Source organism: Spermophilus citellus (genome assembly GCF_964194105.1).
Source record: "Spermophilus citellus genome assembly, chromosome: 17".
Taxonomy (NCBI): Eukaryota; Metazoa; Chordata; class Mammalia; order Rodentia; family Sciuridae; genus Spermophilus; species Spermophilus citellus.
Window position 1 is genome coordinate 52,092,989 of NC_138199.1, and position 25,104 is coordinate 52,118,092.

General features: G+C 50.1%; 1 protein-coding gene and 1 long non-coding RNA gene across 3 annotated transcripts in view; one reads left to right on the forward strand and one right to left on the reverse strand.

The window, feature by feature from the left end:
- LOC308636153 overlaps positions 1–8,526 on the forward strand; it is a 28,411-nt gene extending 19,885 nt beyond the window's left edge. The window contains exons 2-3 of the long non-coding RNA XR_014019365.1: positions 7,602–7,741; positions 8,424–8,526. This is a non-coding gene — a long non-coding RNA (uncharacterized lncRNA). The remainder of the gene's footprint in view (positions 1–7,601; positions 7,742–8,423) is intronic.
- Positions 8,527–8,983: 457 nt separating this feature from the next.
- Positions 8,984–25,104, reverse strand: part of PLXDC1 (plexin domain containing 1) — a 63,955-nt gene continuing 47,834 nt past the window's right edge. For both annotated transcript variants that reach the window (XM_081271273.1, XM_081271272.1), the window contains 6 exons: positions 22,834–22,915; positions 19,452–19,512; positions 18,157–18,292; positions 14,050–14,082; positions 11,842–12,002; positions 8,984–10,444 (listed from right to left, as the gene is read on the reverse strand). In XM_081271273.1, the coding sequence (XP_081127399.1) occupies positions 10,325–10,444; positions 11,842–12,002; positions 14,050–14,082; positions 18,157–18,292; positions 19,452–19,512; positions 22,834–22,915 (593 nt within the window). In that variant the 3' untranslated portion in view covers positions 8,984–10,324. The remainder of the gene's footprint in view (positions 10,445–11,841; positions 12,003–14,049; positions 14,083–18,156; positions 18,293–19,451; positions 19,513–22,833; positions 22,916–25,104) is intronic.

Sequence of the window (25,104 nt, forward strand, 5' to 3'; positions counted from 1 at the left end):
TGTCAAAGCCAGGCCAGGAGCTTGCCTTTTCTGGTATCTTTTCTAAAGACACAGCATTTAGCTCTCACCAGATGGGAACCTGTCAGCTCAGCAGGCAAATAATTATCCTTTCAGCCGTGGGAGGCCTTAGCATGAATGGCAATTCAGGCATTTGCTGCAGCTGTGGCCCCAAAGCCATAGGATAGAAGCAGTGCACAAGGAACAGGCAGGATTTACCTGGGCCAGTCTGCAGGAAGTGCTGGGAGGTGGAGGTGGGAGGAGTGGGGTGTGGGACACATTAGGGGTCCCTTCCCCAGGAAGTCGTGCAGAACTTGATGGACATGGGCCTGGACACTTTCCCTTGAGACCAGGGCAAGCCAGCCCATCCTTTCACCCAGTACAGTGGGCCTTCCCCTCTGGGAGGATCTTGAACTCAAGAGTAGATCTTAGAATGAACAGATTTCTCCTCATTTGATGGAAAAATCTAGTAAGCAGCTGGCCAACAGTGGAAACTGCTATTTTAAAAGATAACGAACTCCCCATTGATGGAGATATTCAAGCAGAACTGGCTGGCTGTCTTCCAGAGATATGGCAGAGCGAAGATCAGGCATCATTGTCTCCTCTGCCTTCCAAAGCCTCGTTACCTCTACGGTTCTTATGAGGGTAGAGCACTAACTCCAAGTGATCACAGGCCCAGGGTTCAAGTCCTGGTTCCACACTTAGCCAGCTAGATGACACTGGGCAAGTCACTTAATGTTTAACGACCGGTCATTATTTGAAACTAGCAGTATTCAAAAGAAATGTTTTATATATAATTTAAAATTTTCTAGTAGTCATCTTTTTTTAAAATTAATTAATTTATTTATTTATCTTGGTTTTTGGCGGACACAACATCTTTGTTGGTATGTGGTGCTGAGGATCGAACCCAGGCCGCACGCATGCCAGGTGAGCGCGCTACTGCTTGAGCCACATCCCCAGCCCTCTAGTAGTCATCTTTAAAAAGTAAAAATAAAATGAATTTTAATAATTTACCTAATCCAACACATTCAAAGCATTGTCATTTCAACATCAAATATCAAAATTATAAATGAGACGTGATTATAATCTCAGTCTCTCTCTCGCTCTGGCTCTCACTAAATTTTAAAAATCTGTTGCATGTCTTGTACTTCAGCACGTCCAGACTGACCACCTTTCAGGAGCTCCACAGTCACATGTAGCTAGTGATTGTCATACTGACCAAGGCAGCTCTAAATCCTCCATCCTAGCTCTGCTTTGTGATTCTGCTTTGTCACTGTAACTCTGAGAGTTTAGTCTGCTCACCAATTTAGGCCACAAATATGCATTAGATTGTACTGTCCTCTGTTTTATCTTGCTGATTCTACTGTAAGCACCATAAAGGCAACTACTTCTTGTTTTTTGTCTTTCCAAAACTTCCCTTGGCCTAGCATAAGGGCCTGGGGGAGCTTTCCTGCTTCTCAGAGTTCTCAAAGGCAGAATCGCTTCCTCAAGGGCCTGTGTGCTAAGTCACCATAAAGGAAGGAATGAGGAGCTCCTTAGTAGCCTTTGGTGCTTGATCTGAAGGCACCGACTCAGGCCCCGGGCCTCCCGCACTCCTCCTGTGTTTATATGGCAGCAGGTGATTTCCCCGGAAACCAAGGCTCTGGATGGTGAGAATGGGGCCAGGAGGACCTTGTTCTAGAAGTACTCGCAGTGCCTTTGGCACTTTGCTCTGCGTGTCCTCACTTTGTGCCCTTTCTTTGTACAGAGAGCTGCCTGTGAGTCATGTATTTGGATGCTGAGGACTGGGAGTTTGTGCATTTTTTGCCAAATAACCAGAAAACCGGCAGACTCAGCCTTGAGGCCTCTGAGTGTGTCCAATATTCCGTTATCCTGGGTCTGGGGACTGTCAGCCTTCTTTTCTCATGAACGAGAGGGGCAAAGGGAGAAATGAGAATTCTTAAACTCCTTTGACCTGAGGGTTAGAGACTTCTCAGCCCCGTGACAGGCCTTACCCTGCCCTCTAGGGGCCTCATAATCCATGGCCCCTCCAAACAGCCTGAAAGAAAGCCACGTCTGCGCTTACCTTGGCCTTCTGTGCCTTTGAAAGAAAATAAAAGAGGCTGAGGCAGGAGGACTGAAAATTCAAGGCTAGTCTCAGTAACTTAGTGAGACCCTCAGCAACTTAGTGACTTAGTAGTACCCTGTCTCAAAAATTAAAAAGGACTGGGATATAGTCAGTGGTAAAGCATCTCCAGATTTAGTCCCCAATACCAAAACAAAACAAAACAACAAAAAAGAAAAAAGAAAGAATAAGAACTGGGGGTGCAGCTCAGTGTAGAGACAACCCCTGGGTTCAGTCTTCAGTATTGCAAAAAGAAAGAACCCTGAGGCCTGGACACTAAGTCCCTTCTCTAAAATGAGTGGTTTGGGAAGTTTCCAGGCTTTTGATTTCTGCAGGATGAATTCTGCAATGCCTCTTCTGGGATCCTTTTTCCCCTAAAGAACCAAGAATGAGCTAGTGTTTTGAAGATAAATATAGAAAGCTAAGCATGAATGGTGACTGGATGTTTAAGTATCTGTTTCCTTCAGAGCAGTGAGAGCTGCCCCTGGCAGGGATGGAGGCGTCTGTCCCTTCCCTGGGTTAGCAGGGGGTTTCTGAGAGGAAGATGCTCACAGTCTCAGTCTGCAGAGCGCCTTCTTCTGGAGGAAGGAACTGTTATACATGAAGGCAGCAGGAGGCACCAGAACAATTGACAAAGTCCAGGAGTGTTAGCACTTCTAGTTCTGGCTATTCCTAGCCCAGGAGGCTGAGAGGGAGGATGGGAGGATCGTTTCAGTCCAGGTGTTGGAGTCCAGCCTGGGCAGCACAGAGAGGCCTGTCTAAAAAAAGCATAAAATAAAAAAAAAGAAACAAAGACACCACCAAGGCTTTGGAGTGTTTGCTGAGCAGAGGAAGGTTTGACCCTCAGGAAAGCCTGATGAGGAGGGTGTTGTCATTTCCATCACTTCCACTGAACTAATGCTGAAAGTGAGGCAAGGACGTTGTGCAGTGTGCGATGTCACCGGATTCAGCTAGGGCCTGATGGCCTCAGAGTCCATGTGTTCACTGTACCCTAGATACCAGCCATCAGGGTTCTCCCACTTGTCCTACTTTTTTTTTTTTTTTTTTTTTTTGGCAGGGCTGGGGGTGGACCCCAGGGCCTTGCCCCTGCTACTCTAGCACTGAGCCACACCCTCCCTCTCCCACTTCCTTGGCCTTCACCGGACTTGGGTTTTCCCTGGGTAAAACTACCAGACTGGGAGATTGGACAGGAATGGCGTTCTGTAAGACTGAAAAACAGCAGGTCCCAGTTTTTAAGCTGTGTGGCCCAAAGACTTGGTTCCTAGAAGGCTGAGTCTAGTGCACTGAGGGCCACCCATCCCTAAGGCTCAGAGACCCAGAACTTCTAGGAGCAGAGACAGTGCCACCTATTCCCCACTAATTCCCCTTCCTGGCTGGGAAGTGAGGCTTCCATGGAGAAAGGGACCAGGGCCCTTGACAGAAAGGGTCCATGGTGTGGAGGGTCGGAGTGTGGCAGGCCCTGGCCTCAGGAGCCAATGCTGAGGGCCAAAGGCTGACTGACTTCCAGGTGCCATCTTGTTGCCTGTGTGACTGGCTGGGGAGCAACTTCCCACTGCCCCTGCCTTACTGATTTCAGAGGGCAAAAGCAATCGGACCTGGCCTTTGGCTGTAAGGGACCTTTACCGCTGCCCAGTTCTGTTAGGCTGCTGCCCCTCCAAGGTCTTTGTCTCCAGGGCGGGAGGCAGAGCCAGTGTGGCCCGGAGGCTTTTTCTCAGGTCACACTGGGCTTGGTGGAGAGGAGCCCCAGGGAACAGAGAGGGGTGAAGGCAGGACCTTGAGGAGGGATCCTTGGAGTTTCATAATGTTCCTTGGGAGAGGGAAGTCCAGGCAAAGGTTGGGTGAGAGCAGCAGTCTGTGAATTCAAATGGGATCTAGTGTGGGAGGGAGCTCAGTGGTGAGCGACTGCTGAGCACATGCAAGACTCTGGGTTCTGTCCCAACACTGCAGAAAGAAAATAAAGTTAAAAAAAAAAGTGGTATCTAAATGAAAGGGACTGTAGGCCAAATCAGTAGAGGGAAAATTGGTTCTAGTTCGTTTTTCTAAAATATTTAAATAGTTAATTAATTAATTTTGAAACTGAGGTTTTAACTCTGGACCTCTTTACCATTGAGCTATATCTCCAACCCTTTTTATTGTTTATTTTAAGACAGCATCTCACTAAGTTTAGGGTCTCACTAAATTGCTGAGGCTGGCTTTGAACTTGCAATTCTCCTGCCTCAGCCTCCTGAGTCACTGGATGACAGGGATATGTTGCTGCACCCAGCTTTTTGTGTGTGTGGTACTTGGAAGTAAACCAGGAACACTGTATATCAGTGAGCCACATCCCCAGCCTTTTTATTTTCTGTTTTGAGACAGGACCTTGCTAAGTTGCTGAGGCTGGCTTTGAACTTGCAATCCTCCTGCTTGAGCCTCCTGAGTCTCTGGGATTATAGGCATGCCAAGTTTGGATCTGTGGTTTTTCAAGGATTTCTCAACTTTTCTTAGCTTTGCTGGACATGGCGAGTCTTGCTCTTCTTGGACACTCCATCAGACCACATAGCAGTCACAGAAGGAAGACTGAGCCTGGAGGGGGAGGTGTGTTCACAAGGCTCTGCGAATATCGGATCAAATGTTATTGGCCTATATTCAGATGTCTTTTTGTGTGTGTGTTTATCTTTGTAGAAAATGGTGAGCATGATTTAGCTATCTCTAGGGACCAAATATAAAAATATCCTATGAATATCAGAAAAAGAAATCGTCACCCATAGGAATTTTTCTGGTCTTAACAGTTCGATAAAGGGTCTCCCACCTTACTGCACCTCCAGCCCCATAAGGATGGAGTAAACTGCTGTCCTCGTTCAAGAAGGGAAATATCATGACATGTTCACTGAGTGCTTCTCATTCTTCAGGTGAGAGGGTCACTAGAGTGGGGCTCAGTGATGAGGAGGCAGCAGTAGTTAGGACATTTGCAAACTCTTGGGGCCTTACAAAGAAGCAGAAGATAAGCTTACAGTTCCAGGAGCCAAGAGTGAGGATCTGAAGTCATCACTATGCATCTTGCTGTGGATCTCTGGAGGCCTGGAGGATTCTGTCAAAACCTACAACCTGTTTCTATACTAAACTGTGGCCTTGTGGTCCTGGCACTGCCTGGAGGTACACAGAGAAAAACCTCAAGTAGAAATGTGAAGACCTGGGTTTGGGGATTGTCTCTGTTCCTTGCTAGCAAGTCAACTTAATAGTAATACCTGGCACTCTATGGATGCTTAATGAATGCGGATTGAATGGATAAATAAATAAGTAAACCACCTGCCGGATCCTCAGTTTCCCCATCTTGGGAAACAGGGGAACAGTACCTCTCCAACAGGTTATGATATGGTAGATAGAATTTTTTCTGAGATGGCACCTGTGTGGATCACACTGGAGTGCTCACATGCATATTCTGATTCAGCAGTTCTGGGGAGGGTGGTCCTGTGTCCTGCATTTCCAACTGACCCTAAGATTGCTCACACAGACTGTCTGGACACACTGAATAGCAAGTGCTCAAGTGCCAATGGGATGGGAGAGCTGTTCCAAGGAGAGAGTGTCCCTGAGTGTCCCTGAGGAGCCATCTAGGGTGCAGGACTCTCAGTGTTAGAAACAGGAAAGTCCTGGACCAACTAAAATAAGTTGGTCAACTTATCAGGATAATGGAAGAGAATGAGATGCTTTGGTCTAATTTCTTTTTTTTTTTTTCTTTTGGTATTGGGATTGAACTCAGAGGTGCTCGACCACTGAGCCCCCATCTCCAGCCCTATTTTGTATTTTATTTAGAGACAGGTCTCATTTAGTTGCTTAGCGTCTTGCTTGTTTTGCTGAGGCTGGCTTTGAACTCACGATCCTCCTGCCTCAGCCTCCTAAACTGCTGGGATTACAGGCGTGTGGCCCCATGGCCCATGCTTTAGTCTAATTTGCGCGGTGAACTGAAAACAAATAGGTGAGTGGTTTACTAAGGTCCTACTTGGGACCAATGAGTCTAGCTTGACTTATTTCACAGAAGTGGAACAAGCCCAGAAAGGTTGGGTGGCTTGGCCCATGTCATACAGCTATTCAGGAGCAGGGCTGGGATCCAAGCTCCCACCTTCTGACTCCGTGTGTAGCTCAGCACCTCTCTACCAGTCCCCATTGGCTTTTCCAACACATTCCTCTTTATTTGGCAAACACAGTATATTTATTTATAAATTGGCTTGTTTGGAACTTGAAATTTGGCATCGTTGATTTTGGCTGTGAGGAGTTCGAATTTTTCCTCTCTTTGTTTTGGTGTGCTAAACTATGTTTTGTGAGCAAAAACACAAAGTAATAAAACACAAGGAGGCTGCTAAAGTTGTTCAAATGCAAAGCATCCAGAAATGTGACAGTATCCACTTACTCAGATTTATTTTGTATCTTTAGATAGTAGATTAAAAATGAATGAGGTTGACTTCCAGGGATTTACAAACCCAATAAGTAAATAGCCAGGGTTGTTTCCCTAGATGTTTCTTGGAGCTGGGGCAGGAGTTTGGGAAAAGTGCCAAACTCCTGGGGTCTGGTAGATGTTCATATGCTCCCAAGGTCAGGTCCTTAGGAAAATGTCAGTCATCAGGACCAAGGTATATGCACCCCAAATCCTTAGCATTTTATTTTGCACACAATGGAGGTTGTAAAAGATTGTTGCCTTTAAAAAAATTAACACTGAGAATTCACACGAAATATGTGAATACTTTCTTTTTAGGGCAGCGAGGGTACCCTTAGTCCCCAGGTCCTCCTTGATGTGCTAAAAATTCAGGTAGGTTGAGAGAAAAAACTGATGTGACCTTGATTCTTTTGGTGTAGGCTCTCATGGCCAGGGAGTCTGTTCTGGGACCTGGGAAACAGTCTTAACCCTGCAGATAAATGGTCAGATGAATGGTCAGCTCAGGGGTGAATGCTGCATTTAAACTGTGATTGGCTGGCAGCTTGTGCCATTGTCTTTAATTAACAAACTCAGCAAAGTCTGAGTACAGCTGCAGCCTTGTCCAATGTTTTTTAAAAATAAAATGTGTGTGTGTGTACACATGATGCAGGGGAACTCTAGTTAAACATAAAATTTTTAAAAATTGTCTTCAAAGGTCCATCAAGAACTTTCATAGTGACAAGAGGACATTTTTTTTTTAAACCTCAGGCTCAGGCTGAGACCTGAACAAGTGGCTGCCAGTGTTCCAGGGCCTGCTGGGCCAGCTGAGTGATACCTGATTATGGCCTGAGGGTGCTGGGGTTCACGGCTGGGCTCATGTGACTTGTATTTGTCCAGCCCTTACTGGACAAATCCACAGATCTAGGAGTGGCTGAATGAAGGCTGTGCTCACAGCCTGATTCTGGGTGTCTTCTTGAACTTGGTGGCCTCTGCATTCCTCTTAATATTCCCATTTTTCGTTTAGCTCTCTTGAGGGTTCTGATACAAAACAGAGCCTTCCTAAAACCTTCGATCTCTGAGCAACATGGAAAACTTCACTGTCCTATTTCACAGAGTCGGAGCTTCCTGTTAGTGATGGACTTTCGTGGACTCTGACCCCTCAGGATCCCCAAAGACGCCAGGAGGCACCTGCCAGTCACCTGCTTTCCCTGGAGAGTATATATGCCTGTGGGGTGGAAAGGCCTGGAAATCTGGTTGGTGGTGCACAGTATCTGAGATACTCACTCCCTCGTCTTGTTAGATGGGCAGCCAGACTCCGAGCGGTGACCCTGAGACCCTTGTCTCCCTCTGGTCACTCACTCTTGAAGCAAAACACTCACCATTGCTACCCAATTAACCTGCTCTAAGCCTTGGGGTCCAATGCCTGGGTCTGTATAAGAAATACTTATCTTGTCTAAGACCCCCGAGGATACCCAGGGCCCAGCATCAACTATGAGGTGCTTGGCTCTGTTTCTTGGGAGTCTTGATCTAAGTGTTTTGGCTTGAGAAATCCATTAATGTCCAGGGGCTATTATTGTCCAGAGGCCTCTCTTAGTGACACATCTTTAGTTCTTTTTTTTTAATATTTTTTTTTTAGTTGTAGACAGACACAATACCTTTATTTTATTTATTTGTTTCTATGTGGTGCTGAGGATTGAACCCAGTGCCTCACACATGCTAGGCAAACGCTCTGCCAACTGAGCCCCAGCCCCAGCACTAGCCCCAGCCTTCATCCTTGGTTTTAACAGCTCCACTGTCCTGGCCACTGACACTCCAGGGGTCAGCCAGGTCTCTGTGGCCAGGGCCAAGGCATCCCTTCTCCACCGGCAGTGGCTAGGGGCAGAGTTCTCCCTGTCACCGGGCCCCTTTTCCATTGTCAACATTCTTTCCCTTCAGGAATCCAGAATGGGTGACTGAACACCGGGAAAAACTGTGCTGGAGTTTGGGAGTGAGGCAAATGGTGCTGCCCACTGTCGTAGGCCACAACAGGAGCTTCCGGCTGGACATTTTAGGCACGGCCATCACAGATGCTTTGCTACTGAGTCTGAGCCAAGACGGCCGGAGGTCTGGGTGCCAGGCCACTGTTGGGAGAGCTTTACCCATCCTTCTGTCTTCTGAAGTTTGCAAAGAACTCTTCTCTGCTGCATTGTCGTTTTTCTTTCTCAAGTGCGGATTCCTCTTCCCCTACCCCCTCTCCCAGCCCTTTCTTCTCCGGTTGGTGAAGCAGGACAGAGGACCAGCGGGCTTCCCACTCTGCTTGTCTTTAGAGTCCTGACTGCAGATAAACCGTGAAGCAGCTAGAAAACCATCCGTCAAGGCTTGCCATGCGTCTGGCTATTTGCACTGCCTACCCCCACCCCCACAAAAAAAAAAGCACACACACTGAATTGCCAGATGCTCTAACTCTTCCTTTGCAGCCTCCCAGTGACCGGCACAAAGGGGCATGACTAACTGGATACTGTGACTTAACATTTATTTGCCTTTTTTATTTTTTTTTCCACTTAGAATGAGGGTGAGCTCTAGATTTTAATTTCCAGTGCCCTTCAGAAGCAACCCTGGCTCCTCCCCAGGACAGAAGTCCCTGAAACCAGGCTGAGTTTGGGAGTCTGCACTCCCTGCCCCCAAAACTTCTTGCAGAGCAAGGGAGACGGTGGGACATTTCCAAGTCAAGGTCTTAGGTAGAAAATTCTCCCTCCGGTGCTGGTGCCGGCTTCCTCTGTCTCACCTGCTCTGCAGCTTTGCTGCTCAACAGTGTCCAACAGAAGATCCCCCGGCTGGGTGGGTGTCAAGAAATCCTCAAGTTCCCCCGTTTGTCCCTAATGGCTATAGAAATCCAGTTCAGAGAAATAAAAATATGAACTAAGCAAGCTCTGCCTTTAGAGGTACTTACTGGCACCGACCGCAGTATAGGCCAGTGGGTAAAATGGGCACCTGACATACTGATGGGAAAAGGAGCCCCACATGGGGTGTGGGCTACCCAGGGCTTAGCCCGCCAGGTGGAACCTGGGCGCAAAGCTTGGCTGTAGGTTGCACTTGCTCAGATGCACAAGTCCTGGGAAGGGAGCCAAGTCTGAAATGCAAATTTCCCCACAGCTGCGTCTTTTTCCTCTTTTTTTAATATAAATAATTAGTTTTAGTTGTAGTTGGACATAATACCTTTATTTTATCTATTTATTTTTATGTGGTGCTGAGGATCGAACCCAGAGCTTCGCATGCACTAGGCGAACGCTCTGCTGCTGAGCCCCAGCCCCAGCCCCTTCTTCCTTTCCTCTTGTTTGGCTTCTCTCCCATGATGACATGTCCTAAGGGCTTAGATCTTCACAGATGGAGAGAACCCCTTCTTTGGCTTCCAGAGCCACAGAAGCTGGGGCTAAGTGCGCTGCCTCCAGAGCCAGGAGGACCAGCTCTTGAGTCTATGCCCTGGAACGCAGCAGTCCTGCCCCAGGCTTTTTAGTGAGCCTGTGATCTACACAGGAGCCTCAAGAGGCCGGAAGGGCATGAGGCCACCTCCAGTGGGGAGGTAGGTCTGGGACAGCTAGAGAGTAGATCATTGAGAGAACCAAAGGGAGACCCCTCTTATTAAACAGGATGAGATTAGGTGATTGTTCCTTTAAAACCCCCCGTGGTCGCTGTGCTGCCCCCTCTTTAGCTGGGCTGTGGGCTAAACTGCGGCCCCAACACCACAAGCCACCCATCTCCTCTTCTGGGCCCAGGTGCTTGGAGAAGGCCTGCAAAAGTTACTTCTTCTCTTTGCACAGCTCATCTTTTCTGGCCATCCTGGATTTTCTTGCCTGGCCTCAGCACTGCTCGGCCTCCACAAAGCCCTCCTTCTCATGGCCCGAGGGCTCCACCTCAGTGTAGGTGGAGTGGTTGGGGTGGTTGCGGAACTTCATGGCTGGCCAGTGGTGAGGTCTCCGCTGCAGGGGATTCAGGGGACAGAAACAGAGTCAGCAGACATGATCTCTCCATGGGAACCCCACCACCAAGGGACAGTGCCATAATTTTCTCTTATAAGGACTCTGGGGTGCTGGGGCCCACTGGGCTCCAGGTGATAGTCAGGGCCACTCTCCCCAAAAGGCTCCCCACTGTCACCCCTTGACCACTGGAGCCAGTGTTTGGAAGAAGTACATTTGATCCCTCACTGTGTGGTCTACACAACTGTTGCTGAAGCTTTGAGCTATGGGTCAGAGATGACTGGAATGATCTGGGAGGCTCTGGAAGTGTCAAGATAACCCTCCAGACATCACAGATTCTGCATCAGAGAGAACCGGGGGTTTACTGAAATGCAGGTTCCTGGGCCCAGCTTAGACCTACTCCATCAGAGTCCCTGTGGCCTGGGGATCTGCAGTTCCCAGGTGATACCCAGGTAGGCTAAGACTCCAGAAAGACTGATGAGGACCCATAAATAAGGTCAGTGAGTTTGTGACCTGTGCAGAGGAGACTGAGGTGCCACAGGGCCATGGCTGTGCCCCTCTGAAAACCTTTGAAATGATCCTTTTTAATAAGGAGCATAAGGAAAGTTCTCTCTGATAACTTTTAAGGAATTCCCAAAGGGTACCACCGGCTTGCAGCCTTCCAGAGGGCAAGGACAGTATCTTAATTATCTTTGTGTCCTCAGCTCCTAGCAAAAACCATGGACACACTGTAAGCACTCAGCTAATTCTATGAAATGAGCCATATCTTCTGGGAGCTAATAACCCAGCTTAGAGTGGAGGGCTGGACAGCAGCTGCTGGACTCTGTGGCTCAGAGTGCTGGGGGTTGAGTCTTCCTTCCCGTGTGGCACCTCGGCTGGCCCCTCAGCATTCTGGGACATTTGGAACCGCAGTATCCTCAACTAAAACTCCCAGAGAGCACAGCCCTCATTACCATTTCCACTTTTCATTTGTCATCTAAAAAAATCCAAAGCAGCAGCAAAAGAGGTTGGTTCTATTATGGCTCCAAAAAAGTCCCAAGTCTGCAATTTGGGCAAGAGACACCATAAATCATTAGGGAACGGCTTCCCAGCCGCTAAATGGGCTCTATATGGTATTTTTGGCCTTCAATCTTTCCTCTGGGGACTTTTCTAATTTCACAAATGGGGAAACAAAAGCAGACAGGCTGTTCTAGGGACAGAGAGCCAAGGGGCTGAACCCTGGGGGTGATGGACACAAAGGGCACCAACCAACCACTGAGAGATGTACCAGGAGGGGGCTGGTGCAGGTTTCTCAGGCAGGTGATGTGTGAGAAGTGCAAGGGGAAAAGGTGAGTACCCAATGGCCTTGGAATCCCTGATACAGAGTGGACGGCAGAACCGAGACCACATTCTACACTGACCTCGATGAAGAACAGCGCGGCATTAGAGTTGGGGTGGCCATTAATGTAAATACCAGCCAGGATGATGGCTGCCACCAGGAGGACAGCCAGCACGATGCCCACGATGGTGCCCAGGTGCACAGGGGGGCCCTTTGTCTTTGGGGACAGGTTGTCCTGGAGACCTGTGGAGAGACCATTAGGGCAGGGAGGGGCTGCAGGGGAGCAGGAAAAGTTGGGCCATGGAGTCTTGGGTTCTAAAAAAGTCCCCAAGATGAAAGTCCACAGGACCTTTGGGTCCACTTATCAAAAACATGAGAAAGGTGGGACAGAAGCTGGTGGAATTGGGAGGAGTACAGCATTAACGTTGTTCTTAGCACCTCTGGGGAGGTTTTCCAAAACCACTTAAAAGCTGTCCAAATGCTTAACAAGGATTGTAAGGGAAGTTCTCTTGAACATCTGTGTCACACAACCACCTTTAAGGAATTCATAAAGGGTATGTGATGGTTAAGAGTTTGGGATCTAGGATTTGGCTGCTTGGGTTCAAATCTATCCTCTGCTACACACTAGCTACGTGACCTTGGGCAAATTATTTACCTCTGTGCCTCCATTATCACTTCTGTAGAACAAAAACAACAACAGTAATAATAACAATAACTACCTAATAGGATTATTGTGAGGGTTAAAATGAGATGTCATGTCAATAACCGAGGACATGTTGAGCATCTTAGAAGACCCAATAAGTATCAACTATTATGATAGCAAAGGACGATATTTCTACTTGTCACTGTCGACCAAATTGAGATACCCTGGAGGACAGGGGCAGGGTCTTATTCATCTTTGTGTCCTCAGCTCTTAGGAGAAATGGTGGACACACAGTTGAGCTCTACGGAATGGACTAGGTCCCCTGAGATCTAACAGTCAGTAGGCACTCTCCAAGGACATCTCAGTGTTTGGAATGCATCCCAAGGAGGACAGGAAGTTTCCATGGACCAGAGAGCTGGGAGCCCCTCCAGTCCCACTCTTTCCTGTGTGACTGAGGGAATGGAAATGGAGGTTAGCAATTTACCCAAGGACACACCAGTCCAGGGCCAGCTCTAGGCAGCCTGATTCCCTGACATTACCTGGGGACTGTAGGGATGACAAAGTGGAGAAGACAGGTGGTTATGTCAGCCACAGAAATCTTGAGCCCTTTTTACACACCAGTGGGCGAAATGGGAGGCAACAGAGGGTGAGGGCTTTTAATAGGACGTGTTCAAAATCATTGTCCTCCTAGCCCCTGCTCTCTGTCACTCGGTATGCTGAGGAAACTCAGGAGAGAAGCTATCCAGGCACTGCAGAGCTTGGCTAGCAGCCCCCCACCCCCACCCCCGTGCCAAGAGGTGGGAAGAGTTGAGGTAACACAGGTCACAAGCCAGTCTCCCGGACCTGCTGGCCACCAGCCCACAACCTGCCACTCTGGTGACTTCACAGGCAGGACTTGGTTGACTGGATGTGCAGCCCTCTACCCACAACATTCCCTCTGTGCCTCCCTCTGTCCCTCCCGCTGCCTGGAGAGGAGCAATGGCGCCCTCTCTGGTGGGAGATGCATCCAACTGCACTGCCTTAACCACCTCTCCTGAGGGAATCAGAGAACAACCTCTAGCCTGCAGTAGGAAGGGGCGCCTGCCCTCACAGCAGCTGCAGGAGAGCCCAGCTGGCCCTGGGCGATGGGCAGGGGAGGAGGGCCCCATCACCCCCCAGCTCATCCTCCCAGGCATCCCCGAGGCTGGATGAACTTGCCTTCTGGTGCTCTGCAAAGCTTATAATGGGACAACTTCTATGTGCTGTGGGCCAACCCACAAGGGAACTTAATGTCAGAGAAATTGCTTCCCCTCGCTGACTAGGAGGCCCATGGGGGGGGGGGGCATGGCCACCGGCCCCACCAGCCATGTCTGCCCAGGCTCAGACTTTCCCCTCCCGCCTCTTCAGGGCAGCTAATATTCAAGAGTGGGAGGCCAGGAAGAACCTCTGGAGGATCTGGCTAAAGTAGAAATGTTTGGGTAGACATGTTCCTTCAATCTAGGGGCCTGTGACCAGAGTGCCCCCTGCCTTCCCACCTAGCAGGAGGTCTGGGCCGTCCACATTGGCTGCTTTGCTCCTCCTCTCGGCCACAAAAAGAGGCCCAGTGCACCCTCTTGGGTAGGGCAGACCCAGGGGTACGGGGAAGAGGGCAGGTGGTTCTATACTCACCATCTCCTGCGTAAGGGTTCAACTTGGTGTCATCTTCAAAGAGAGAAGACAAAGGAGCAAGATTAGTGGAATCACTATGCCTTTGGCTCCCTGGGTCTGGATGGGATTTTAGGAGCTTTGGTTCAGCTGAAGTGCAGAGAGGGGAGGTGACTTGCCTAGAGTCTCACAGCAGTGCAAGGGTAGAAGGCCAAAGCAAATCGGGACGACTTTCCTGTCAATTATTGACTCATTCAACAAATATTTGTTGAGCATTTACTGTGGGCTGAACCCTGGGAATAGGTGCTGGTGACACTGCGAGTAACAGACATGGTCCCTGCCTTTGAGGAATAACAGGTGGGAGAATGGAGGACTCACAATGATAAGCATGCAGCAGTGATAGAGCATGTGCCTAGCATGCCTGAGACTCTGGGTCAAAAATAGATAAAAATCCACATGATGCTGAGCACAATGGCGCACACCTGTAATCCCAGCAGTTTGGGAGGCTGAGGTAGGTGGATCATGAGTTCAAAGCCAGCCTCAGCAATGGCGAGGCACTACACAACTCAATGAGACCCTGTCTCTAAATAAAATACAAAATAGGGCTGGGGATGTGGCTCAGTAATTGAGTGCCTCTGAGTTCAATACCCAGTAACAAAAAACAAAACAAAAAACTTGGTCAGTTGAGAGTAGCAAACTAACTGGGGACAGTGGCCCATGCTTATAATCCCAACTCCTTGGGAGACTGAGGAAGGAGGATCAGAAGTTCAGAGGCAGACTCTGCAACTTAGCAAGACTCTGTCTCAAAATAAAATAAAAAGAGATGGGGATGTACCTCAGTGGTAGGGTGCTTGCCTAGCATGTGTGGGGCCCTAGTTAAAAAAAAAAGAAGAGGAAAAAGCAATTCCCCAAAATTGAAAGGAAAATAAAATTGTAGATTTCTACAGGTGAATTTTCTTCCAGAATTTCAATAAACAAGAACTTTTTGAGCAGAATTTCAAACCTATTTTTAAAAATAGTAACTTACTTTTTAAAACAACTTTATTTTATGTATCTATATTTTTATGCGGTGCTGAGGATCAAACCCAGTGCCTCACACATGCTAGGCAAGGGCTCTGCCACTGAGCCACAACTCCAGCCCTTCACATCCGTTTTGTTATTGCAAGTTGACAACAATGAATTGGCTAATAAAAATTGACCAAAATCACCTAAATATCACTGGGCATAACTTGATTCAGAAGAACATGAGAATATAGACCATTAAAAATCCATTGTAGCCTGGTCCACACTTACCTCTGGTAGACAAAAGGACATGGTGCCTGTCACAGTCCCTCCCATAGAGCCACTGAAGGTAGATTCACTGTGCCCACCACAGCCTCTTTCCTACTCACCAAGGACTGGTTCCCAGCTGCCATCTTGCCAGAACTCCATGGAATGCAAATTGACTCCCTAATTAATGGGTTGAGGTATCATCCCATGAAACTCACAGAGGAAGAAGTGCATGTAGTGTTTATCGAATGAGAGGTCATTTTTCTGTAGTTGTTTGTCCCTTCTTGCTGCTACCAATGTGATCTGTCAGCTGCTTATAAGATGAGCCCTTGTACTACACACAGCTCTTCTTGGCTTTGTGCCAGTAATTTGCCACTCAGAGGTGGTGTGGCCCCCTGGAGTGGGCAGCATTCAGTTGCAAGTGAAGAACTTGGAGTCCAGCCCCCAGGCCTCCTCTCCCCTAGTCCTCTCTGCTCTCAGACTCTGCACGTCCCCCAGGAAAGCTGCATCCCCTTGGTTTATAACATTTCCCCATTACAGACTGTTCCACAAGATGAACTGCACTAAACAGACTCTATCCCACGCCTGTCTCTTAAGTGCCCCACAATGATAGGGCTGGGGATGTAGCTCAGTGGTTAAGTGCTCCTGAGTTCAATCTCCAGTAACAACAACAACAAAAGGACTTGGTCGGTTGAGAGTAGCAAACCAGCTGGGTACAGTGGCCCATGTGCGGCGGGCGGGCACCTGGCCTCAGTTCTGTCAAGATGCCTTGAGAGCTAGGCATGTGGGGGGCAGTCATCATTAAAAGATATCTATTTTTGTGGTGCTGGGGATCAAACACAGGGCCTTGAGGATGCTAGGCAACTGCTGTACCCCTGAGCCACCTCTCTAGCCCCAAAGTTCTTGACAATATTAGCCACCTCCTCCAGGCCTGGAAGGACGTGGAGCCATAATCGTCCTCACTTACTATAATGCTTTTTGTTGGGAACTGTTACACAGCAGGAGCCAGACAACAAAATGGGCAAACAGAATTTGCTGCCTCTGGGAGGGACAGCCACCACAGTAGCGACGGAGCACCAGTCCCTGCAATCCCAAATTATTACCAGTCAGGATTTAGAACAGGCCCCCAGATGCTGTGTCCTGGGCTCTCCGTGCCCACCACTGCCACCCCTTCAGCCTCTGACACTGTGGCTCAACCAGATGGTGAAGTCCTGAGTGAGGTGAGGGAGCTGTCTGCACCCCCAGCCCAGTGCCAGCCAGAGCGTGCCCTCGAAGCACAGGGTGGACTGAGGGAGACTGGCCAAGGGTTGCTTCCTTCTGGTGGAGCTTCCCTTCACTGGAGGGTCACCCCTGCACTTGGCTGCTAACTCCCCAAGGGCCAGGTCTCTTTACGCTTCCTCTTCATTTAATCCCCGGAAGCAGCAGCACCTCAGCTCTTAGTACCTGAGTCTCAACCAGCTCCTTGCTATTTCCCAGCAGCCTCAGGGTGACCAAGCCACCCGAGTCTGCTTCATGTGTCCACCTTTGGCTCTATTCCCTGTTCCCTGAATTGTTACCAACCATTTTCATCTCTTTCAGCACTGAAAAAGGCAGTGGGGTCAAGGGGAAGGAGAGCAGCTTTTGGAGCCAGATGAGACCTGACTCCATCTCTTCCTGCTGGGTGGCCCTGGGCAAGTCATCTATCTCTCTGAGTCTTAATGTCCTCTCTATAAAATGGAGACATAACAATATCAACAACCAGAATGTTTAGGAGGACTAAATATTAATTTGTACATGACTGTAGCAACCTACCCGTCACATGGCCAGTCCCCCAAGATATTAGCTCTTTCTGTCATATCTCATTCTCCTCTGTGACTTCACTCTGGCCAGGAGACCCTGATTTAGTTCTTCAGTTCACCAGGCAATATTTAGAAAGGTGAGGGCACCTCATGTAGGCCTGAGTCACCTACTTTGCCCCTTATAAGCCTATTTCCTTATCGGTAAATTAGGATGGTGGCTAAATATTTTAAAATACTAACTTTTTCCTTCTTTCCTCCTATCTGTTATTCCTTCTAAGCAGGTGTTTGGCTCAGAGGAGGCTAAGAGCTCATAATCCTTCAGTCTTTCTTTAAGGGAAAGGGGCTTTCAAATATAGAAGAGATATATTGGAAAAGGATAAGAGAGGGATTTCTCAGAGATAAGCAAAGAATCCTGGAGGAGTTTGGGAGAAACTGAAAGATCTCGGGCTCCTGGATTGGAGGAGGCCGCACAGGGCCTCCAGGGGACAGGGAGCCGGAAACCACCCAGGACCTCTGGCAGTTTCAACCAAGAGGCCTTGAGATGGCAAAGAAGCCTGGGGACTGCCTGGTCTGAATATGCAGTATGAATGGTCACCGACCCAAGGGGCCACCTGGACCCTCTGCTGGAGCAGGGGCCAAGGCCAGAAGAGCTCCTGACAAGTGGGGTCTGAGAGTCAGAAGCAAAGTTAAGTTACAGAAAAATCAAACACCTCTTAGTGTGTGGACTTAAGTTCAAACCTGCTGCAAGAATGAGACCTCCAAGAACCTGTGAGGATTACTATCAAGATTAACCCAGGTGACTTATAGAAATGCCTGGCCCTGGGCTGGGACATTAATTCTCCCCTCTCCACAGTGAATTCCACCCCTTGCTCTGATGCAGGTCAGCACAGTAGTTATAGCCCAGTGGTTATACACCTGCCTCTGCTGCTCTCCAGCAAGTGAGCTAAGCTCTCTGGGCTTCAGTCCTTTATAAGAAGGCAGGGCAATGTCTGTCCCATGAGATGGTCCCTGTGAGGGCCAGCAAGTGCTTCAGGCAATGGTTCTTCTCAGGTCCCCCGCCAGCCAACCCCAGCTCCAGCCTTACCTTCAGTGGTAAGGCTGTCAATGAAGAGGGAGGAGGAAGTGGTAGTGAGGTCGCCGTCCAAGGGGCCAAAGGAGCTGTCAGGGGAGGCCGAGTAGTGGTCCTCATCCTGGAAGTCCTCGCACGTGCTGCCCTCTGCCTAGAAGAGAGACCCCGGCACTGCTGCCTGGCTAGAGTTGGGCCCTGGATGCATTTAAACCTTCCACTTAGTCTGACCACTTGGGAAAGCTGAGATGAAGGCTTGCTTGAGCCCAGGAGTTCAAGGTCAGCCTGGCTAACCTAGGGAGACTCCAGTTCAAAAAAAAGAAAAAATGAACAGCAACAACCAAAAAAAAAAAAAAAAAAAAAAAAACCCTTTACTTTATCCTTCAAGTGTCTTATCTTACAGGACAATTTATCAGTCAGCTGCTTCAAATTCTTACTCAAGGAAGGAGATGAGAGGCCAATCTTGAATAAATAGAGCAAATCTGGACATTTAGCACAGCCAACGTCAGAAAGGGAAGGTTGGACAGATTTTTTTTAAGGCCAGAAAAAGACAGCTTACCCCCGGCCTGGACTAATAAAAGAGGCCGCGGCGAGGGCGTGGCAGTGGGCCTATAGGGTTCATGTTTAAATGCTGAGTCCAGCGCCTTGTAGCTGTGAGAGGCAGGTCTGCTCCTCACACTCTCCCCTCTGACCAAGGGGGGCACTGGCCTCCAGCTTCAAGGTCAAGTTAAATAAGAGCAAGTGTAGGGCAGCACCGTGAGGCGCTCCCACTGCAAGACGAGGAAGAGGACGGGAGCAAAGAAAGATGCAGTGAGCTCTGTGTCAGCCCAGGGTATGAGAGCAGGATGCTCCCCACCCAGAATCATTGCTGGAAAATTCTAGTAATGAGAAGGAACCGGTACAGGATTCTAAGTGGGAGGTGCCTGGAACGACCCTCCACACCCCCAGGATGACTGCCTCCCTCAAAAGCCAGAGGCCTAGAGCCTCGGCAGGTGCACAGCCTCTGGAGGAGCCAGCTGGGACTGAGGCCCTGCCTCTCCAGGCACCAGAGGAGTTCCCGAGGAGCTGCCTGCTGAAAGCCAAGTCCCCAGAAGCAGTTGTCTTGGGGACCCACAGAGCCCTCTAGAACCTTCCAGAGTGGTCTAATTGGCTCAGAGCAATCTGGAAAACAAATCTTAGCTGGAGGAGAGAAAAAAGACACCTGGGGCTGACGACACCTTGAAACACAGCTCCCTGGGAAGGGGCCTGCTGGCAGACCTCCTTCCCCTCACCTGCACGGGGCCACGTCACAGCAGCGCACACATGCTTCTCACCTCCTGGGCACAGCCATAGGCCAGCCATTCCTGACGATAGCGGTCGAAACCACTGGAGCACCTGCAAGGGAGTCAAAAAGTTAGAGAAGTGAGGGGACCGGAAGAGAAGCCCTCCACTTTCATGTCCCCTATTCAGTACATCCTTGAAGACAGTGAGGAGGGGCTCAACTCCTGGTCAAGCTCCCCAGGTGCAGGAGGGAGAGGAGGATGTTTGTGTATCCCCACCTTTCTAAGGACCAGCTCTCGGGATTAAGGCCACAGCTGCCCAGATGTGTGTGTGTATGTGTGTGTGTGTGTGTGTGTGGTGTTCAGGGACGCATGACCTCTGATGACTTTTAAGTCTGTTTGACTCTGCTACCATGGCATTCCTGGAACTGGAGGAACTCATGATCCTTCGCCAGGCTCCAGGTATTCGGTGGCCTCAACTTTGAAGCAGAGGCTGGTGGAGGGTGGGCATCGGAAGAGGCTGGCCTACGCTCCCTGTGTGATCATTAAAGGCAGAAATAAGGGTTCTGCTGGAGGCTGGGAGAGGTGAGAAACAGGCTGACCCGGTCTCTGGAGAGGACAGTGTGCAGCTCAGCTGGGCTGGAAGAGACCAAGTGCCTCCCTTGGGAAAGGGTGGGATACAAGGATGAACCAGAGAAGGTTCTCCATGGCATCAAGGGCTCAAATTGCCCTTCTTCACTCTTTGGTGCCAGGGGAAACAGCAAGCTTTACTTGAGTTCAGGGACATCTGCATGGGAAGAATAACATCCTGAGCCACGAGGGCAGAGAAAGATTCCCAGCAAGTTAACTCCACACCAGCAGCCCCTGCCCATCAGTCCAAGACCCAGCGAGGCCAAAGTTGAGGTTTTCTGAGGACCTCTAGTCTTTCCTTTTGGAGGTATCCAAGCTGCTCCTCTTGAGCAGGGGTGGCTGCACTGCACCAGCCACAGGCTCCTTCTCTCAGGCCCTCTAGGACCACAGCTTTGGGGGATAGAGGATTAGGGGAGTTATTGGAAGCTGGGGACCAGTTTCTTTTAGACTAGGCTAACTGATTCTTTCCAGGATTAAGCCTTCAGTACAGGTCTAAGAGCATCACATTCTAAACCCTGAGCCAGTCAACCCTGACTCAGAGAGGGGCATGAGAGATGGCCACTTACTGTCTCTTGAACGCCAGGTGCTGCCCCAGACACGGCTCCTCCAGCACCATTCCTTAGGACTCTCACAATGACGTTAGAAGGCAGCGGTTATGACCATCAGTTCCTGAGCTAATCCAGGAACTGAGGTCACCCTTAGACTCCACAGTGGGCCTTGGGGACCACTTTAGGATGACAGAAAGACACTTTTTCCATGGTAAGTGAAACTGTCTAAATCAGATCCAGCCCCGAGTGGGGAGGGGAAGCCCTGGGAGGCTACAGAGAGCAGAGGAGATGAAGGGGAGGGGAGAGGAGAACCAGGGTCCTCTATCAGCCCTGCCCTCTGGCTCTAGGGCACTAGGGTCAGCTCTCATTTGGAGCCAAGGCTCTAAAAATCTGGCAAGGAGTGAGCCCAGGCCCGTGGGTGTCTGGGGATAGGTGGTTTGTGGCCCTTGTCACCTCACACCCTCTGAGAGAGCTTCTCTGCTCTGGGGCTGACAGGACCCCAGTAGGGCAGAGTCCATGCGAAGAGCCCCGCCCTCCCCCCACCCCTGACTGGCCAGTCCCACTGAGGCAGGCCACCCTCTGGTCATGTCATGCTCCCCGAGTCTGGGTGTAGCCGCTAAATGGGGCTGTGGTGATGTGAGGGTTTTGCTTTCGTCTGGCCCACTTTGCAGTTCCCATGGCTCCGTTTGTGCTGGATGCTGAGTCACGCGGTGGCAGCCAGCCCCAGGATCCCAGGGCTCATCTCAGGCCATCCAGAGCGTCTCCCCACCACAGAGACAACGGTTCTCCACTTTGAAAGTGCAGAAGATGAAACACTCCAAAAAATCAGACTCCTGGGACCGTGGTCCCAAGGGGTCAGATTCTGTGGGTTGTGGGGGGAGAGGCAGGGAATCCGGCCAGCTCTCCAGGGGATTCTGAAAGACTTGGTGCGCAGAAGACTCTGCAAAGTCTCCTGTTCCAGAAGAACCAACCCATTGACCCAGGTTCAGCTCCATGAATTCTGAGGCAGATCTCTGCCTTCATTCAGAGACCCTTGGATGCTTTGTAAAAATGCTGTTTTGGCATTTGGAGAGTTTAAATAACAGTGTTCTCTCCACCACCCCCACATCCCCCTGATTCGCATAATACAGCTCCATTTTACGGGGTAAACACACTGAGGCCTCAGGTGAGTGTGCCAAGGCACAGCTGGTGGGAAGAGCACCTGGGAGGCCTGATAAGCGCATCCCCTCCCCTGCAAGTGGAGCCCTGTGCATTGCAGGCTGCCTGTGGAGGCCAGGGCTTCCATTTCTGCTCAGGGATGTTGGAAAGGAGCAAAGGAAACGCTGACAGCTGCACGACAGCTGCACGGGAACTCAGAGACTGTAATTTTGCAATTTTCAAGATCGCCTTAAAGGCTCCCGGAGTTCCTAGGGCTTCCCACTCTCATGAGAGCTCAGTCCCCACAGGAACCCTTCTTTCCCCTCCTGCCGTTTGTTTATCTTGGACAGGAGAACAGAGCTTGAATTCTAAATCTAATGTGCAAGGAAATGATTTCAGAACTAGGAGTAAGAGATAAACTGGGTTTAAGGACTTTAGCCCTGAAACTGAATCTCACCCAGAATTTTCTGTGCTTCCAAAACCAAGCACACGGTGTTGTAGCCTCCCCCAACTTTCTGCGGATGCCTGCAGTGTCCAAACCCCTGGTTTTCAAGAAACCCTGTTGCAACCCAAGAAAGATCTTGAGGTGGTGTTTTGGGGTCACAGGGCCCTCATCCAGTGGCAGTGGGTCATTGCCTGTCTCTGAGCTGGGAGTTCCGACACTTGTCTGCAGATGAGGCACTATGTTAAAATGCCGGATCCCGGGTCCCCTTCCAGAGATTCCAGGATTCTGCATGCTTAACAGGAGACCCTGGAGACCCTGGGATGACCACAAATGAGTCCTTCTCTTTGAGAAGTCCTGCTCTAGAACCAATACCCTCACAGCTTCCTGGGATTAAGGAGGGGGCTAACAGCTGCTGGAATCCCTGAATGGTCTTCCGGAAGCTTAGTGTCACCCCAGGCCTCTCCCTGACACACAGGCACCTTGATCAGGCACAAGCCTCAAGAGAAATTCTCTTCTGAGACATTCTTGTTCTGTTGGCCAGGGAGGCGCAGAGCAGAGAGAGAACCTCGTGCTGGCAGAGAGGCCCAGAGGCCCGAGGCAAGAGTGGAGCTTTGCCACCGTCTGGTCTCCTCTGGAGTCTGCTTATGGGATTCAGCGCATAACGCTGGGCACAAACCTCTGCAGGACATGGCACCAGCTGCAGTTGAAGGTCAGGTCCGAGGACATGCAGGTGTCACAGCTCCGATGCTGCAGGCAAGCTGCAAGAGAGGAGGCAGTGGCCGCTGAGTATCGGGACCTTTCTACCAGCTTCACAGGGCACAACTCCTGAGTTCTGGAACCTTCCAGAACAATAAAGTCTCTGTCTTAGCAGGAGCTTGAGCTCACTTCAGTCCAGCCCCAACTCCCTTCCTTCCTTCTCTCCTTCCATGACCAGGGGGTTAAGTCCTGAGCTGGTGCTGGGGGCTGAACAGTAAGACCTAGTCCCTGCCTTCTTGGGGCTTACAGTCAGTCATATGAGCAGACAGACCCCAAACAGATGCACAGACAAAAATAACTACAAGTTGGGCGCAGCAGTGCATCCTTGTAATTCCAGCAACTTGGGAGGCTGAGGCAGGAGGATCACAAGTTCAAGGCCAGCCTCAGCAACTTAGGGAGACACTGTCTCAAAATAAAAAAAATAAATAAATAAAAAGGGTTGGGGATGTGGCTCGGTGGCAAAGTGGCCCTGGGTTCAATTAACAGTACAAAGGTTTACTGGGGCTAGAAGTCCTGGATGATGGAGTCCTAGCAGTGAGCAGAAAAAGAGCAGATGCCCGCAAATGAATAGACAAGTCTACCTCAGGGCTTCTGTGGTGAGAGTGGCTGAGGAAAAAGTAGTTCAGGACAGGAAGGCAGAAGGAGAGTGGGGATGTGGCTGCTCAGGGAGCTTAACACCGGCCTTGGAGGGGAGGGCCTTTGGGCAGAGGATGAGAAGGGAGGGAGGGAGCGGGCAACTCTCCGGGGGAGGAAAAGTCCAAGCAGCAGAGCCTGGTGTGTATGGCCCAGGAGTGGTCCCAGGACAGACAGAACCCCTAACAGGCTGCAAGGAGGGGAGAGGCGGAAGTAGCAAGAAGAGAGCAGCAGCTGGGGCTGGCCCAGGGCAAAGAATGAGCAGAGCAGGCTGCTGGAGGGCACCTGGGCCCCTCCTTGCACTGCTCAGGTAGAGGAGCCAGAGGCCTGGGGAGCAGGAGGCCTGGGGAGCAGGAGGCCTGGGGAGCAGGAGGCTTGGGGGCTGGACTCTAAGTTCTTCACTTGCAACTGAATGCTGCCCACTCCAGGGGGCCACACCACCTCTGAGTGGCAAATTACTGGCACAAAGCCAAGAAGAGCTGTGTGTAGTACAAGGGCTCATCTTATAAGCAGCTGACAGATCACTTTGGTAGCAGCAAGAAGGGACAACTACAGAAAAATGACCTCTCATTCGATAAACACTACATGCACTTCTTCCTCTGTGAGTTTCATGGGATGATACCCCAACCCATTAATTAGGGAGCCAATTTGCATTCCATGGAGTTCTGGCAAGATGGCAGCTGGGAACCAGTCCTTGGTGAGTAGGAAAGAGGCTGTGTGGGCCCAGTGAATCCACTTCAGTGGCTCTATGGGAGGGGTGGCTGTTGGTGGCACTGTGTCCTTTTGTCTACCTTGGTAGATGAAAAACCAGGAGCAGGAAATAAGCAGGGGCTGCCCCGAGGTGGGGGTGGGGCCGTGTGCTCTCTGCCTGCTTCCTTCCCTGCTGTACCCAGGGGACCTAGAGTGCCCCACGTGTGATATGTAGAATTCATGGGGACCTGCTCTTCTTATTCCCATTTTACATAGGAAGGAACTGAGGCCTGGAGTCATGAAGCTACAAGTGGCCAGTTCTGAGTCTGAGCCAGGGTCTGCGTGAACCTAGAACCAGAACTCAGCCTTTTGGTTTCTTGGTGGGTTCCTCGTGCCCCTGCTCCCAGCCTCACGCAGGGTACCTTTCCTTGACTGTCTCCTAGCAGAGGAGCCAGGAAGGACCCACCATGGAGTGCGATGGCTTTAAGATAAGCCATTCACATCCCTGGGAGTATCTGGGATAAGTGCTCTTGGCACCCAAAGCATAATGGAGAAGCTGAGGGATAAAGAGCTTTCTCCCGGCAAAGCCAGCAGGGCTCCCACATGGGCGGCCACACAGGAGTCCAAGGCCTTGCCGTTCTCAGTGACTCTGGGGGCCCCTTAAAGGCTCTGGCCACACTGACCATGATGAAACCCTCTGGGAGCCTTGTAGGGTGTTCATAACATCTGTTGACCTGTGTCTCTCATCTCATTTCAGATGTCCTGTGTGCTATTAAATGCTCACGGAATTCACTAGAGTTGGGGGAGTGGCTCAACTAAACAGTCTCAGAAGTACATTTCAGGCATGGTGGCACAAGCTTAAAATCCC